The sequence below is a fragment of the Oreochromis niloticus genome, linkage group LG11 (assembly GCF_001858045.2).
Source record: "Oreochromis niloticus isolate F11D_XX linkage group LG11, O_niloticus_UMD_NMBU, whole genome shotgun sequence".
NCBI lineage: Eukaryota > Metazoa > Chordata > Actinopteri > Cichliformes > Cichlidae > Oreochromis > Oreochromis niloticus.
In genome coordinates this window covers 6,670,304-6,684,937 of record NC_031976.2, presented here as the reverse complement: position 1 = coordinate 6,684,937, position 14,634 = coordinate 6,670,304, and the positions used below count along the sequence as shown (strand labels likewise).

Genomic DNA, 14,634 nt, shown 5'->3' with positions numbered 1-14,634 from the left:
TGATCCTGCCCTGTCACACTAAGGTTAAAGAGTTCCCTATAATAGCAATGTCCACGTGCTAATGCTGGTTTATGCTAACTATGAAGTACTGCACCACACAAGTTTATAATCAAAGGCAGGTTTTTATTTTAATCCAATATGTAGACATCATGGGAAAAATCTTCCATGCTAAAACAGTGGATAGAGGTAGAAGGGCATGTTTTTGAATCGATGAATGTTGAAATGCACAGGAAGTTGTTTAGCTTTTCCTTCTTTTTGTGGCTTTTTTTTTTTTCATTTTATTTTTACATATGAACCATTTGTTTATTTCTACAGCAGATAGCAGTAATGAATATTGTCAGTCACTTGGCGGGCCACCAGAGCTAATCTAATGCCCATTTTCATAACGGAAGGAGATGTGATGATGTACTCACCTAGATCTACTGTTACGGAATGAGATCATTCATTATTCACAAAAAAAATACATTTACGCACTAAAAAGTGGAATTAATTTTTACAAACATGGGTACATTCCAATCTGAAATAGTTATTTAGAGATGCACACTGGACCAATTGAAGCAAAAAATGTATGTAACCAATTATTTTCCTTTCTTGCCACTGTAAAAAATGTTAATGACAAAACATCACATAATTCTAACATTTCTTACAAAATTGGTCAACAGTCATTAATTGTGTAAAGGTGCCAAATTGCCCCAGCCCCAATGGCCACCCCAAGTGTTGCAGTTACATAAAACTCTTACCGTGAAATCACAATTACATATTAGAAATAGTTTTGCTTTTTACTCGTCGCATATTTGGACCGGGCCAGTGGCCCTGTGATCACAAGTGCTCCCTAAGAGGTTTATACTGTATGTGTACAGTTTTTTTTCCTTGTTATGTTCTGACAAATCTAATCTGTGAGTGCAACAATCCCCCTCACTTCTCCAAAAGCAAAAACACACATTTCTTTACAGTATCTTTGAAATAGTTGCTCTGCATTTTGGGAGTGAGGTCACATTGTTGAGTCTACCTTAATAAGCACAAACTAGGCCTAGGATACCAAAGACAGCAGACATGCAGACTGTACTCATAAAAAGGCACACAGTATACTGTACATGAAGAAACACAGTACAAATGATTCAGGACATATGACCGGAACTAGAAAAGTACTAATATTATCTAAATCTAAAGGTCATTGGCAATAAATGAAATGTAGACCTTACAGTAGAACCTCATTAATCTAGAAGTATTTGGATATGCATTTTAAAAGATAGCAAAACACTTTGAATGGCACGTGTACACACCCTTCATGTCAAAACACACCCTGACTGTGCAATCTAATCTGGAGCCAAAAGACTTCAAATGTGTAACAAGTGTACAGGCTAAACCATGTTTCACCTTCCCCATCTTTTTGTCTAATGCTCATCCATGTGTGATAAATGAGGTTCCACCAAATAATAAAATTATTAAGAAACAAACAAACAAACAAACAAACAAAAATCTAAAACTAAGTCTTGTTGCTAGAGTAGAATTGTCAAATCTCTCCTTGTGCATGTTGCAAGTAATGCATTTGTAAATCCAGCTCCCGAGGAAGAGAGCACCCGCATATCATGCACTGGAGAAGCCGTTCAGGGGCAAAAGGCAAACGAGTTCCAAGTTTGTGAGGTTCTGTCCGCGGGGCAAGTTGAGGTAGGGACAGGGTCTGTGGCATGTGTGGCCTCTCGCTCATGACTGCCTGTGGTGTGAAAAAAATATTTGGGTGTGGAGGTCTTGGAAGTGCACCAACTGCGACAGAGTGAAGAGGGTGAGGGCCAGGCAAAGCAAGAGGAGGGAGCGGAGCAAGTGGAGGTGAGAAAAAAGGAGAAGGCTGATTTATGATTATTTGAGTGCCTGTTACCATTGGTTGTTGCTGCAGCTCCTGTCCATTCCCTGGTTTGAGTTGCCCAGAAAGCAGGGTTTGAGGACCCACTGGGTTGTTTTGGAAGCCCCATACTGGTGTTCCCATGCCCTGTCCAAAACGATGAGGCTCGTACTGAATGGAGATGGGAACCTTCTGTGTTGCTGTCTGTACATTGGCCCAGCCAGATGACGTCTGCTTTTGCTGCAGCTGAAAATCTTGATTATTTACTAACTTCTCAGTGGAGTTTATAGTCTTTGGAATTCCTGGTGTTGTTTGTATGTCCCATAAGGTGCTGCTGGCCCCATGTGAGACAGGACTGGAAATTGGCATAGCACTGCTTTGGTCTATTTGAGCTGAGGTGGATGCACCTGCTAAGCCAGAAGCCCATGGCTTTTGCGGCTCACAGCCGTTCCATGGCTTCTCTGGCTGGCTAACAGTCGAAGGTATTACTTGAGGATTACTCAAGTCCCACACTCTGTCCTCCTTCTTAGGAGGTGTTGACGGCTCCTTTTGTGAGGACACTGGGGTAACTGACCATCTTGGCAGCTGAAGCTCTTGCCCGAGCTTACTTGGCGAGCCCTGTGAATTTAATAGTGGAGTAGGCCTGACACTCCACAGAGCTGCCCCGTCTATGTAGGAGGAGGGAACAGAAAATTCGTGTTGCACAGAACTTGTGGAAGCTAGCACTGTAGATGTGGGAGTGCTGCTCCAGGAAACAGGCTTGTGCTGCCTGTGCTGCACCATCTCGTTCACTGCTGACGGGCTGGATTTTTTTGGCACGGACGCCAGGTGAGAGGCGGCAACAGAAGACGCGCCGTCTTTTGTGTGTGCCGAATCTAAACTCTGAGCAGACGTGGAGCCTGACTGACTTATCAGAGGAATATCTGCCCAGGATGAACTTGTCCGATGGTGCTGCTGTAGCACTGAGCTGTCAAACTGTGTCTGCTGGGGGGCTCCATGTTGGTGCTGCGATGATGGAACGGGCATTACTTCCCCACCATCTACCTTCCACTGCACTGGCTGAGGGTGTAGCTCGGACAGCCACTGCTCCTTTTGTTGCCTGCTCTGTAAATCCATGCGAGATGCATGCATGGAAGATGGCGGCTGTACTGCCCTCCTGTGGAGCTCAGCGTCTCTCACTACAGAAACCGGATAAGAAAGCTGCTGAGGAGTAGTCATCCCTGAGCCTCCTAAAGGTCTAGAAAATCCCCACACTGGCCTCCCACCCCTCCTCCCCCTCCCCCTCATCCTAGAGCTCATTGGGAAAGAACTGTACTGGCTGAAACTCTGCCGCTTACGAGCGTGGATCTTCTGGTGTACCAGCAAGCTACTAAACCACGAAAAGGTTTTGTGACACTCATCACAGCGATGAGGTCTCTCTCCTGTGTGCGTGTTCATGTGATCACGGAGCAGATATGCTAACCCGAAGCTTTTGTCACACTGGTCACACTTGTGAGGTTTGTCACCATTATGTGACAACATGTGGTGCTGCAGCTGGATCTCATCGCTGTAGCCTTTGCGGCAGCTGGTGCAGCGGAACGGTTTTTCCTGATGCAGCTTTTGATGCGTTCTCATGTTCTGCAGGAAGGCAAAGTCCTTCCCGCAGTCTGGACATTTGTATGGCTTCTTGCCTGTGTGAATGATGAGATGCTGCTGTAAATAGCTACTGAATCTAAAGCCCTTGCCGCACACTTTACACTGGTAAGGCTTGTCCTTGGAATGTATGCGCATATGCAGTTCCAACACTGAACGATGGCGGAAAGTTTTTCCGCACTCTGAACACTTGTACGACTTAACACTTATGCTTTCGCTTTTCCACTTCACCTGCACATTATCACTGGTGAATGGAGTGAATTGTTTTTTAGGTGGAGCAGCCAGTCTTTCTAAATACTGTGAAAAAGATTTGTGGACACTTAAAAGATGCACATTTAAACTGGACTCGTCCCGATAAATGGATGGACAGTGTGGGCAGGTGTGTCCCTTATCCCAGTACTTGTTTGCATCCTTTGGGAGCCGGGGTGATCTCTCCACCTTTTCATACTCGGCTTCATGAATGAGCATGTGGGCTCTCAGGTTAGCTGGTGCACAGTATGTCTGGGGACAAAGGGGGCAGTTAAATGTGCGTTTTGGTTCCTCGCTCTGGTGTGCGTTCTCCTTTCCCAGCCCTCTTACCTCCTCCTGTTCGGCAGCAGGGGCCTGCTTACTGGTCTGTGCACTACAGGAGTTGGTTTCACGCAGTCTATGCTGGCGGCAGTGCGCCTTCATGTTCTGGGCAAAAGCAAATTTTTTCCCACATTCGGGGCAGCGGAAGGGCTTCTGCCCTGTGTGCAGATACTGATGCTGATGAAGGAGGCTGCTGTACTTGAAAGTCTTACCACAGATGTTGCACAGGTGAGAGCGGCTGTTGTCGGTGTGCTTGCGACGGTGGTCTTCCATGACGGAGTAGTGTTTAAAAACCATGCCGCATTCGGGGCATTCATAGGGCTTTAGGGCGGCGTGACACCTCTGGTGGAAGCGCAAGGCTGTAGTGTTTGGGAAAGTTTGACTGCACTCTTGGCACGTAAAGGTGCTCTCGTGAGAATGGGTCATCATGTGCTTAGTGACGGAGACCTTAAACTGGAACTCTTGGCGGCACAGGGGGCAGTGGTAAGGCTTTTCTACTGTATTGCTGCAGTTGTGGTCTCTCAGCTGGCTGACTGTGGAGAATATCCTCTCACACTCTGCACACTGAAAAATGCCCTCCTCCATCGTTTGCACCTCCTTTTTTGGAGTGACGAGCTGCAGCTCCTCATTCTGCCTGTGTTCGTTTCGGTGTTTGATGAGGCTGCTGCGGTGCTGAAAGGTAAGGCCGCATTCTTTACAGGTGAGGGGAGTGAGCTCGTCCTCATGCGCATGAAAGTGCCGGTGGAGGTTAAACGTCTCGCGGCGGGTGAACCTCTTCCCGCACTCTTTGCAGACCAAGCGGCACTTTTTCTGCTTAGCAGTCAAATCAGTATCCACCCCTTGGTCTGCCTCCTCATCATCTTCAACCACATCCTCTATGCCGTCCACTTCGCCCACAAAATCCTCATTCTGTGGTTTAACTGCGCTCTTCTCCTCCACATGTGGCTCTTCTGCATTTGTGGCAATGTCACTGTCAACACGGTTGTCCTGCCGCACCTCTTCAGCATCCTCACAGACACTGTTGAGGTCTGCAAGAGAAAATAAAAACACAAAAACAACACCACAGTAATAAGTTAGAAAACAAACAGTCTGACAAACTGCATGCAGCCACCCTAGCATATGCATCCTGAGAGTCGTTAACAACCAGCGGTGCAGGGCTGATGCTTCGGTGTGCCGTGGTCAATAATGTCAGCAGAACTCACAGTGCAGAACAGAACCAGCAGTGATAGCTACAGCTCAGGTTAGCCCCGGAGGCTAAAGCTAACAGTAAAATACATCAACATTGTTAGCATACCACACTTATCATTTTCCTCCGCGTGCGTCTGTGCTTCTTCGCCGTCATCTTCAGTCTCGGACCAGTCGAATGGACGCTGGTCACTGCCACTGGCCTCGGCCATTTTTTCAGCCGCTCTCAGGTCCTCCGGTAAAATGCATGTCGTTTTGTCGGCTCCAGCACCGGACTCGACAGTAACCTCCGAATGGCTGGCAACACAACCGCCGCCGTCGCTGCCAACATCAGCTCTCTGCTCATCGTTGGGGCTACCCCCAGTTTTATTACACGTATTCTCATCTTTCTGGCGTGCACTGCACCCCGACTCCACCGCCTCGGTTTTCTCCCCACATGTTTCCACCTCCTCCTCGGCTATTTTCTGCCGTTTGGGAGACTTCGCTGGGTCTGCGGCGGCCATGTTTCACCCATGCACCCCCTTGTCCAGACCAGAGCACACAAGGATCATGCTAGTCAGGAATCAAATTTCCGGTCGAAACTTTCAAAATAAAACGATAATTACGCTCAGCCCGGTTCACTTCATCGTTTCGGTAAATATATTTTGAAACGTTAAATCACGCGTTTCCTCTTTACTACTGTTTTGGAGTTGTTTTTATAAACACTTGACAGTTTCTTGACAATTGTATTAAATCAGCTTAACTTTTCAACATTAGGCCTGATATTTTATTATTATTTTTTTTATATGCGGTGACAAATCCACAAGTGATTGGCTGGGTTTATTTGGAGTCCATGTCTGTCTTTTATTAAGTTTAGTTACATTTCATCAGAACAGTAGCTATCTACAAAATATAGCTTGTGCAAAACTACTTAAGTGATGGCAATAATCTGTTTCTTTGCAACTATTTACAAATACATCCATGTTACTGCATGCAAGATTATCATAAATAGCCCCTACATACTTATGTATGCTTTTAAATTCAACCATAAACATAGGATTTTAAGCCTGAAACATACTGTGATGTATTTGTTATGGTCTTTTTTGTTTTTAAATATATCCCAAAAAGTCTTGGTTCTTCTGAATACATCATTTTTGTCTCAAAACGCACTGAACAGAACACAGTCTAGCTTTATTGTCCAACCAAAGTTGGAAAATTATGTACCATAAAACTGTTGAAAAGCACAAGCATACATTAGCAGATAATTACAATGGCTGTATAGCTACAATATATGGTAATAACAGCAGGTTACAGGTACTTTATGACAACATGGTTAGTGTATCAGGAGAGCTGAGTCAGTACTGAACTAGTAAGAGCATCATTGAGCTTTGCAGCTCTGCTGCAAACCATGTACAGAGACATGCATATTGAACATCACTGCCTACAGTATGTCATTTTTCTGAGTTCTTAAAGTCCACGAGTGAAGTTGCCACTCAACAGAGTCACTGTTTTTAAGAGTCTTTTAGAACATGAGTATGTACACATGTCTGAGAAACCAATCTAATGTTAAGGCCACCTATGATCTCAAGTGTCTAATTTTCATATCTGCTTCAGTCCTGTCTGAATACAAACCTAAGTGCGAGATGGATCCAGAGTACGGCATAGCACTCCAAACAACTATTGTTACTGAAATACTGTCAGTAGAAAAAGAGCATCATTTGTTTGTCACATTTTGAAACATCAAATACAGATGATATGCAGTTTATAGAGTTTCTGAATACATTCTCCTCAGCGCCGTCTCCTGCGCCTGTGGTCAACAGCTCTTCCTCGCCGTGGTCGCTGCATACTTCCATTTGTGTCTGTGGGTGGATCAGAGGAAAAAGTGCACTCGTGCATGTCCGGGGATGATGGTGCAGGTACAACAGCTACAGATGACTGGTTATTTGAATGCTGGTTGACCTGTGGTTGCTGCTGTATTTGTGTTTGATGTTGTTGTGACTGCTGTAGCTGTGACTGCTGTGTTTCGATTCGCTGTTGTTGTGGTTCTGTGTGCTGCAGCTGCTGCTGAACTGGCTGTGGCTGTAAGTGCTGCTGAGGTGTTTGTGATTGGTGCGCTTGTACACGATGTTGCTGTGGCTGTGGTTGCTGCTGGGCCTCAAGCACTCCTAAGAGCCTTTGCAAGAGGACATTGTTTTGTTGCAGACTGACTGCTAATGCCTCTTGTGAAGTGACAAGTGTTCTCATGTCCTGTCTGAAACCTTCGCCAAACTCCCGCAGACTCTTTTCTACCCGATTTCCAAGCTGAATTGCAGCTTCCCCCAACCCTCGTAGCTCATCTTCGAGCCAGGAGCTCCGTGGAGGGGCTTCAAGAGGACCCTGCTGTGCTCCAAGGGATGGCTGAGGACTGCTGGGCTGGGGGCTACCATTGAGGAAAGGAGCACTGTAGAGAGGAGAAGGTGGCAGCCATCGTTCTGATGGAGGGGGTGGTCCTATTCCCAGACCAAGGCCTAATCCCAGTTTGTCCTCCATACTGTTCTCTACTGGTTCACACTCAGGTTCTCCCATGTCTCTGTCACGCTCAAGATTGTCCTCATCTTTCTCCAAACAATCTCTCTCTGATCCTTCCATTCCTACACCTGAAAATAAATTAATTAATTAATTAATAAAAATGGACACAAGCATTGTTGAAATAAGTTGCATTTAAAAATCTAAAAAGAAAGGCAGTTCTCAGACAACAGTTTACCTGTATCAGAGTCAGCGAAGCATGGAAAACTGGGCTTTGGTCTGGTGCTTTGCTTCTGCCTGGCTTGCTGAAGCCTGGGGCTTGGCTGAGAAGGACGCCCGAGCATTGAGGTCCCTCTGCTGGATGGCAGGTAACAGCTGCGGTGGCGGGCATCCGCCAGTCTGCCCCCATTGCGCCTCTTTAAGTCATCCCAGCGCTTCTTCACCTCTCTAAGGGTTCGCGGGACTCTGGAAACAGCATTTACTCTCTCCAGGATCCCTGCCCAGATGCGCTCTCTCTCACGCCGCCGGAGCCTCCCTGCCGGACCAAAGAGTTCTCCTTCGCACCGAGTAACTTCGGACACCAGTACTTCAAGCTCCGCTCCGCTGAAGCGACTCTTTCTTTTTCCCGCGCCGCCAGCAGCCAGTGCAGCTGACATAGCTCGGTCTGTCAGGAGAAAGTTGAGAGGAAAGCCAAAAGGGGAAGAAAAAAATAGATGTATAAAAATAAGTGTGAAATTCAGAACTTTAACAGTCTTATTTTAACTGTGCTAAACAACAACATGGGCAAGTACAACAACTCTTGGCAGACCTCTGAGCCCTGTGACATCAGAATTTTCTTCCATCACTAAAATGTAGCTACACATTTTCTAACAATAATAAAAAGTATTTTTGCATAATCCAAATGATTTTGCTGACTAAAAGGTGACAATAATTTCACAAGGATTTCCATTAGGAGTAAGGCTAGTTTACAAAAAAGATACAAAGATAAAAAGGAAGAACTCTGTGGCTTTAAAAATGACTCTAAACAGGTGCTCATCAGCAGGGCAAAACAACTGCATAAAAGCAAACAGACTCCTGTTGGTTGGAATTATAAAGACATTTAATAAAAGTTGCCAAAATATAAAACAAATGGAGATAAAAACAAAACAAAACAGCGACCCAGTCTTCATCGGGGACTCTGATCAACAGTAGGTTGTATTTTCTTTTCTTTTCTTTTTTTTGTTTGTTTTTTTGCTGTATTGCTCCAGTTCTTTTATATTTTTACAACTTTTAATCAATATCTTTATAATTCAAACCAACAGAGTGCCTCAGGAATCTCTGCTTTTACAAATATGCTTACTTTGTTCAATGGACAAAAGGTCATCTGAGGACATGCCAGGTGCCATGATGTTTGGATGCACCACCACCACGTTGAAGGGGAGTCCTCCGGGTAATCCGCTGCTCTGGTCGCAGCTGCCCTCCGAATCCTCATCCTCCCGGGGGAAGCCGTTCTCTGAGGCTCCCCCCCAAAGGGTCCCTCCGGAGACTCCACTTTGATGTGCATGGGAGGTGATTGCTCATACAGCAGCCCCCCCTCCTCGTAGTACTCAGTCATGGATCAGACCTGATTTACAGCAGAACTGACTGGCGGGCCAATTCTGATACTGACAGCTTCTGCCCCATTAACAAAAGTTCAAAGCAGAGGTGAACCTACTGCTGGAGACAACACAACTCTTCTGTGTACACATAACTATCAACCTTCTTAGGGTACAGCTGCCACACACTAAAAGTGTGAGGAGGAGGCGGTTCTTAGGAAATCTAAAGTTAAAGTAGTCTTAAACCCGCTTTAGCACATTTATTAAAGCTGCTCAAATCATTGTTGTAGAGGGATATAAAACGATAGTGTGTGATTGATCGCTAGCTCCAGCCTCTAAAATCCATTTCTATCATTTCCATGAGTACTGACATGTTAATGCAAGCCTAAGTGCAGTGTGTAAAACCCCAGAAGAAGGCTGAGTGCTGTGTCTAAACGTCCACTTGTTTAACACTGAGTCGAAACATCAGGGCAGAGGATCGCCCCCCAGTTCTGAAATCCATCAAAAATGCTGCTTACAACTATGTCGAAAACCAGAACAGCTACGTTTGCTTTCCCCCTGTAATCTCCACGTCTGTGATATGTCGCATCGATGCGCATTTTTTTCTGCACCACATCCGCAATGGTTGCGCATTCCGCATACATTAGGTGCTGGTCTTGGGATGGAGCTAGTTGTTAAGCTAACAGGCTACCACAGCTTCAGGTGGAGCGGCAGCTCTGTCGGAACCGCCGACGACAAGCTAGCCGACGCGATTGGAAAGCTGACGCTGTTGTGTTTCTTACCTCATGATAAGGGCACATGGGAGGCAAAAGCAAACCAAAACACAATCGGTGCAGCTGTTAGCTCAGCAGCCGACAAACAGACCGAGGACAGTCGCTTGTTGTAGACGTCATCGAAGGTGCAAGCTCAGGACCAATCAGCTGAAGAGCTATCAATTCATCCGTTTAATGATAATGGACAGGCACATCGCGATGTCACACAGTATACAGATGACTTGGAGGTTTTTTATTTTTATTTTTATTAATAAAACGTCTCTGTTGTTTTCTGCTTTGTGTCATGATAGTTTTATAAACTCCCGAAAACTCTCAAGGCTCAAAGTATGAACAGTTTTATATTCTGTATTAAACTTTGTTATTGGGATTATCCTTTCTATTTTATTTTTATCTATTTCGTTTTCTCCTGCCACTTTATTAGGTTAGCCTGTTCAGCTTCTGATTAACGCACATGTCAAATTAGCCAATCACGTAGCAGAAATTCAATACATTTAAGCATGTAGACATGGTCAAGACGACCTGCTGAAGTTCAAACTTAGTATCAGAAGACGGGTAAATTAAGTTACTCTGACCGTGGCATGGGTGTTGGTGTCAGACAGGTTAGACTGAGTTTTCACAGACATATTTGGATCTGCAGGACTTTTCTCAAGGATTTACCGAGAATAGTCAAAAAGAAGAAAATATTCAATGAACAGTAGTGCCCTTTTAATGTCAGAGGAAACAGCCAGACTCAAATAACCACTCATTGCAACCAAGATATGCAGAAGAGCATTTCTGAATGCACATGTTGAATGCACATGAATAGCAGAAAACCACCCCAGGTCCCACTCCTGCCATTTCCTTGACAGACATTAGGGACCTTAATACCAGCTAAGCATTGTTTAAACACCACAGTCTGCCTGGGTATTGTTGTTGACCATGTCTACTCATTTATGACCACAGTGTACCTGACTTCTGATGGCGTCTTCCACCAGTATCACAAACCATGTCACAAATTTCAAATCATATCAAACTGTTTTCTTCTACATGACAGTGAGTTCACTGTACTCAAATGATCAACACAGTCACCAGATCTCAATCAAGTAGAGCACCCTTAGGAAAAGACAGATTCATTTCATGGATGTGCAGCTGACAAATCTGCGGTAACGGTTTGATGCTATCATGTTAATATGAACCAAAACCTCTGAGGAATTTTTCCGTGGCAAAAGGCTGGGCCAACCTAACACTAGCAATGTGTACATAACAAGTGGCCAGTGAGTATATTTAGAGTCGTCACTGATATGTTAACTAGTAAAAAGGAAGAAGAAAAAAGAATAAAAAGAGAAAAAAAAATTGGGCTACAAGAAAATTAACATAAAGAGAATAAAGTCTTAAAAGACTGACTTTAAACACAATAGTTATTTCCTGCGACAGCGGTTCCCAAATACTGTGTCAATTTGCTCTGAGGTGAGTTCAGAAATGCTTTGGGATTGTTTGTCAGCAAACATTGTTATTCAAAATGCACAGTTAGTATTGAATAACATTTCAAGTTACTCTATAAAAACATCTTAAATGGCCTGATTGGTCATGAGGAGGATGGTGTTGTTAAGGAGACAAAACTGATCGCCTGCATGTGAAAGTAAACGTTGTTTTTTTAAATTAAAAAATAAAAACCTAAGGAGGATTTTAAAAACTGTCAGGTGAAATTACTGTAAAAGCTTCACTGGACTGTGAGTGTCAAAAGCCTTCAGCCTGAGTGTGTCGTTTACTGGGAGGAGTCAACTAATGCTATTATGCCAAAGAAGCTAAAAAAGCACCTATAAATCAAATAGCTATTATCAGAAAAATGTTTCCTATTGTAAAGCACTGGCTTTAAATCAAAGAATGCAATAATCTTTGTTGGACTGCGTGAACATGTCTGATGACAGGAAGAAGTTATGTTGTGTTAGTGAAAATTAGGGGGGGAAAGACAGAAAGAAAGAAAGAAAGAAAAGGAAAAACATCCACCAAAACTTTACATGTCATGCTAAAAACTGTTGTACAAGTCATACACATGTGCTGAACTTTAACATTTTGACTTGTTCTTTGTTTCTTTGTTGTGTACAAAAAGTAAAAAAAAAGTATGATTAACGACAAACTTAGTAAAATTAGGCAGTAATTTGTACATAGTGTGTTGGCGAAAACATTCACTTCATTGAAGTGATCTTAAAATTGCTCATGTAGGATAAAACATAACGTGTTGCAGAGGGATAACTTAGCAAGATGTGATAAGTAAAAGGAAAAATATACATTTTTATCTTCAAACATGCTGCTGTTTCCCAGGTGAGCTAATATTTAATCAGTGTGCATGGCACATGGAAAAATCCGTGGGAGGACGACTGAGATAAAGAGCTGTGAAGCTGGGCTGCACATCTGTATATAAGGCTGCCACACACTCCTCTGCTATGTGTAGATTCGCAGGCACAGAAAACAAACATGAAGTACTTCATTCTCCTTGCCCTGTTTGCTGCAGCATGTAAGTTTTTGCACAGAATTTCTCAATTTGATCATTTGAACAGAGAGTTTAAGACTGGAACTCTCCTTCTGTATTTCAGATGCTGCTCCCATTGAGGATGACAAGATTATTGGAGGCTATGAGTGCGCAAAGAACTCTGTGCCCTACATGGTTTCTCTGAACATTGGCTATCACTTCTGTGGAGGCTCCCTGATCTCCAGCACCTGGGCCGTGTCTGCTGCTCACTGCTACCAGTCGTATGTACAGAGAGCATTCATCAAATGAATCTAATGAAAAAATGCACGCAGGGCTGCTAACCCCTCTAAAAGGGCATACTAACCAAACAAGTAGTCACTTTACTTGAATACATTCCTCTTCTGGTTCTCCCCTGCAGAAGCATCCAGTTGCGCCTTGGTGAGCACAACATTGCTGTCAATGAGGGCACTGAGCAGTTCATCAGCTCTTCCAGGGTCATCCGTCACCAAAGCTACAACAGCTACACCCTGGATAACGACATCATGCTGATCAAGCTGAGCCAGCCCGCCACCCTGAACAGCTACGTCAAGACTGTGTCCCTGCCCTCTGGCTGTGCCGGTGCCGGCACCTCCTGTCTGATCTCTGGATGGGGCAACACCAGCACCAGTGGAAGTGAGTCAAAGCCTTCAGTCACACATTCAGAAAAAAAAGCGTAAATGTTGATGTATGAGTTGTATGAGTTTTAACTTTTTTTCCCTCCCCTTCTAGGCAACTACCCTGACCGTCTGATGTGCCTGAATGCCCCCATCCTGAGTGACACAGACTGCAGGAACTCCTACCCTGGAGAGATCACCAACAACATGTTCTGTGCTGGATTCCTTGAGGGAGGCAAGGACTCCTGCCAGGTATGAGCTAAAGTCATCCTGACTGTTTTAGGACAAACCAAACTTCAGAACACCTCTGCTCACACTTGTCTTTTCTGTGCCTCAGGGTGACTCCGGTGGCCCCGTCGTGTGCAATGGCCAGCTGCAGGGTATTGTGTCCTGGGGTTACGGCTGTGCTCAGAGGAACAGGCCTGGAGTCTACACCAAGGTCTGCAACTACAACAGCTGGATCAGCAACACCATGGCTAACAACTAAATGAAACTACAGTTTTCTAACTAAAGTTTCCTGTATAATTAACAATGACATCTGATTCAAATAAATAAATACTCAACATCATTTCATGTTGTTCCTTGTTTTGTGCTGTTGGGTAAAACATGAAGAGAACCATCAGTAAAGCAGATAAATCATTATCACACATTTTGTTAGAAATTAGCATAAGACAGGGGTTCAAAAATGAAAATGATATAAAAGTGCTTTTTACTTTAGTGTTTAAGAGTTAATTAAAATCTATTTAACCACCTTACATTTAAGACCACAGCGAGCTGCATAAATCAATTACTTTATAAGTAAAATTATAATTTTTTCATTCATTACTAAGCGGTAATGCAATAATTAACTTTATCCATCCATCCATCCATCCATTCGCTTCCGCTTATCCTTTTCAGGGTCGCGGGGGGCGCTGGAGCCTATCCCAGCTGTCATAGGGCGAGAGGCGGGGTACACCCTGGACAGGTCGCCAGTCTGTCACAGGGCCAACACACAGGGACAGACAACCATTCGCACTCACATTCACACCTAGTGGCAATTTGAATTATCCAATTAACCTATCCCCACAAGGATTAACTTTATAAACATTAAATTTTGGTCAGTGACTCTATAAAAGTTTTCTACAGTAATTGGTTTTAATTCATTAGTGTGTACACATTTTATAGAAAACAGTAATTTCACATTTAAATTGAAATCTTCTTACACTCTTGTTCTGTAAGTCTAGATTTTTTTCATAAACAGATCATAAAAACAAATGCCTCAAAATCTAATTATCCTAAGACATCCACAGGGAGCACAGTATATATATAATACACACACATCACATACACTGGTGAATTAAGTATGCTTAAGCTATTTAGTCAAACTTGTACTTTTTGCACTAAAATTTAATTATTGTCGCTATCGATGAATTTTCAACTTCACAGTTTTACAAAAAAGCAGAAAACAATAGTAAAGCATGTTATGTGTTTTTGT

At 43.8% G+C, this 14,634-nt stretch overlaps 3 protein-coding genes across 5 annotated transcripts; 1 reads left to right on the top strand and 2 right to left on the bottom strand.

The window, feature by feature from the left end:
• Nucleotides 1-102: 102 nt before the first annotated feature.
• On the bottom strand, nt 103-5,819 carry zgc:66448 (MDS1 and EVI1 complex locus protein). 2 transcript variants are annotated; one of them, XM_019364570.2, is made up of 3 exons: nt 5,337-5,819; nt 1,877-5,070; nt 103-1,714 (listed from the first exon to the last, which is right to left on the bottom strand). In XM_019364570.2, exons 1-3 carry the CDS (start codon nt 5,728-5,730, stop codon nt 1,514-1,516), a joined length of 3,789 nt encoding a protein of 1,262 aa, XP_019220115.1. In that variant the 5' UTR covers nt 5,731-5,819; the 3' UTR covers nt 103-1,513. The 2 variants fall into 2 exon arrangements, with proteins under 2 accessions (XP_019220115.1, XP_013122496.1); XM_013267042.3 differs by having other exon boundaries at nt 103-5,070; nt 5,337-5,814.
• A 226-nt stretch (nt 5,820-6,045) lies between these two features.
• si:ch211-261d7.3 (myb-related transcription factor, partner of profilin) lies at nt 6,046-10,197 on the bottom strand. 2 transcript variants are annotated; one of them, XM_005464896.3, is made up of 4 exons: nt 10,068-10,196; nt 9,051-9,364; nt 7,950-8,375; nt 6,046-7,842 (listed from the first exon to the last, which is right to left on the bottom strand). In XM_005464896.3, the coding sequence occupies exons 2-4, from the start codon at nt 9,094-9,096 to the stop codon at nt 6,995-6,997; spliced, it is 1,320 nt and encodes a 439-aa protein (XP_005464953.2). In that variant the 5' UTR covers nt 9,097-9,364; nt 10,068-10,196; the 3' UTR covers nt 6,046-6,994. The 2 variants fall into 2 exon arrangements, with proteins under 2 accessions (XP_005464953.2, XP_005464952.2); XM_005464895.3 differs by having other exon boundaries at nt 9,051-10,197.
• Nucleotides 10,198-12,483: 2,286 nt separating this feature from the next.
• Nucleotides 12,484-13,728, top strand: prss1 (serine protease 1). Its single transcript, NM_001279777.1, is given in 5 exon segments — nt 12,484-12,552; nt 12,632-12,788; nt 12,926-13,179; nt 13,276-13,412; nt 13,498-13,728. Coding segments are annotated over 5 exon segments (738 nt in total). The 5' UTR covers nt 12,484-12,512; the 3' UTR covers nt 13,648-13,728.
• Nucleotides 13,729-14,634: the final 906 nt, after the last annotated feature.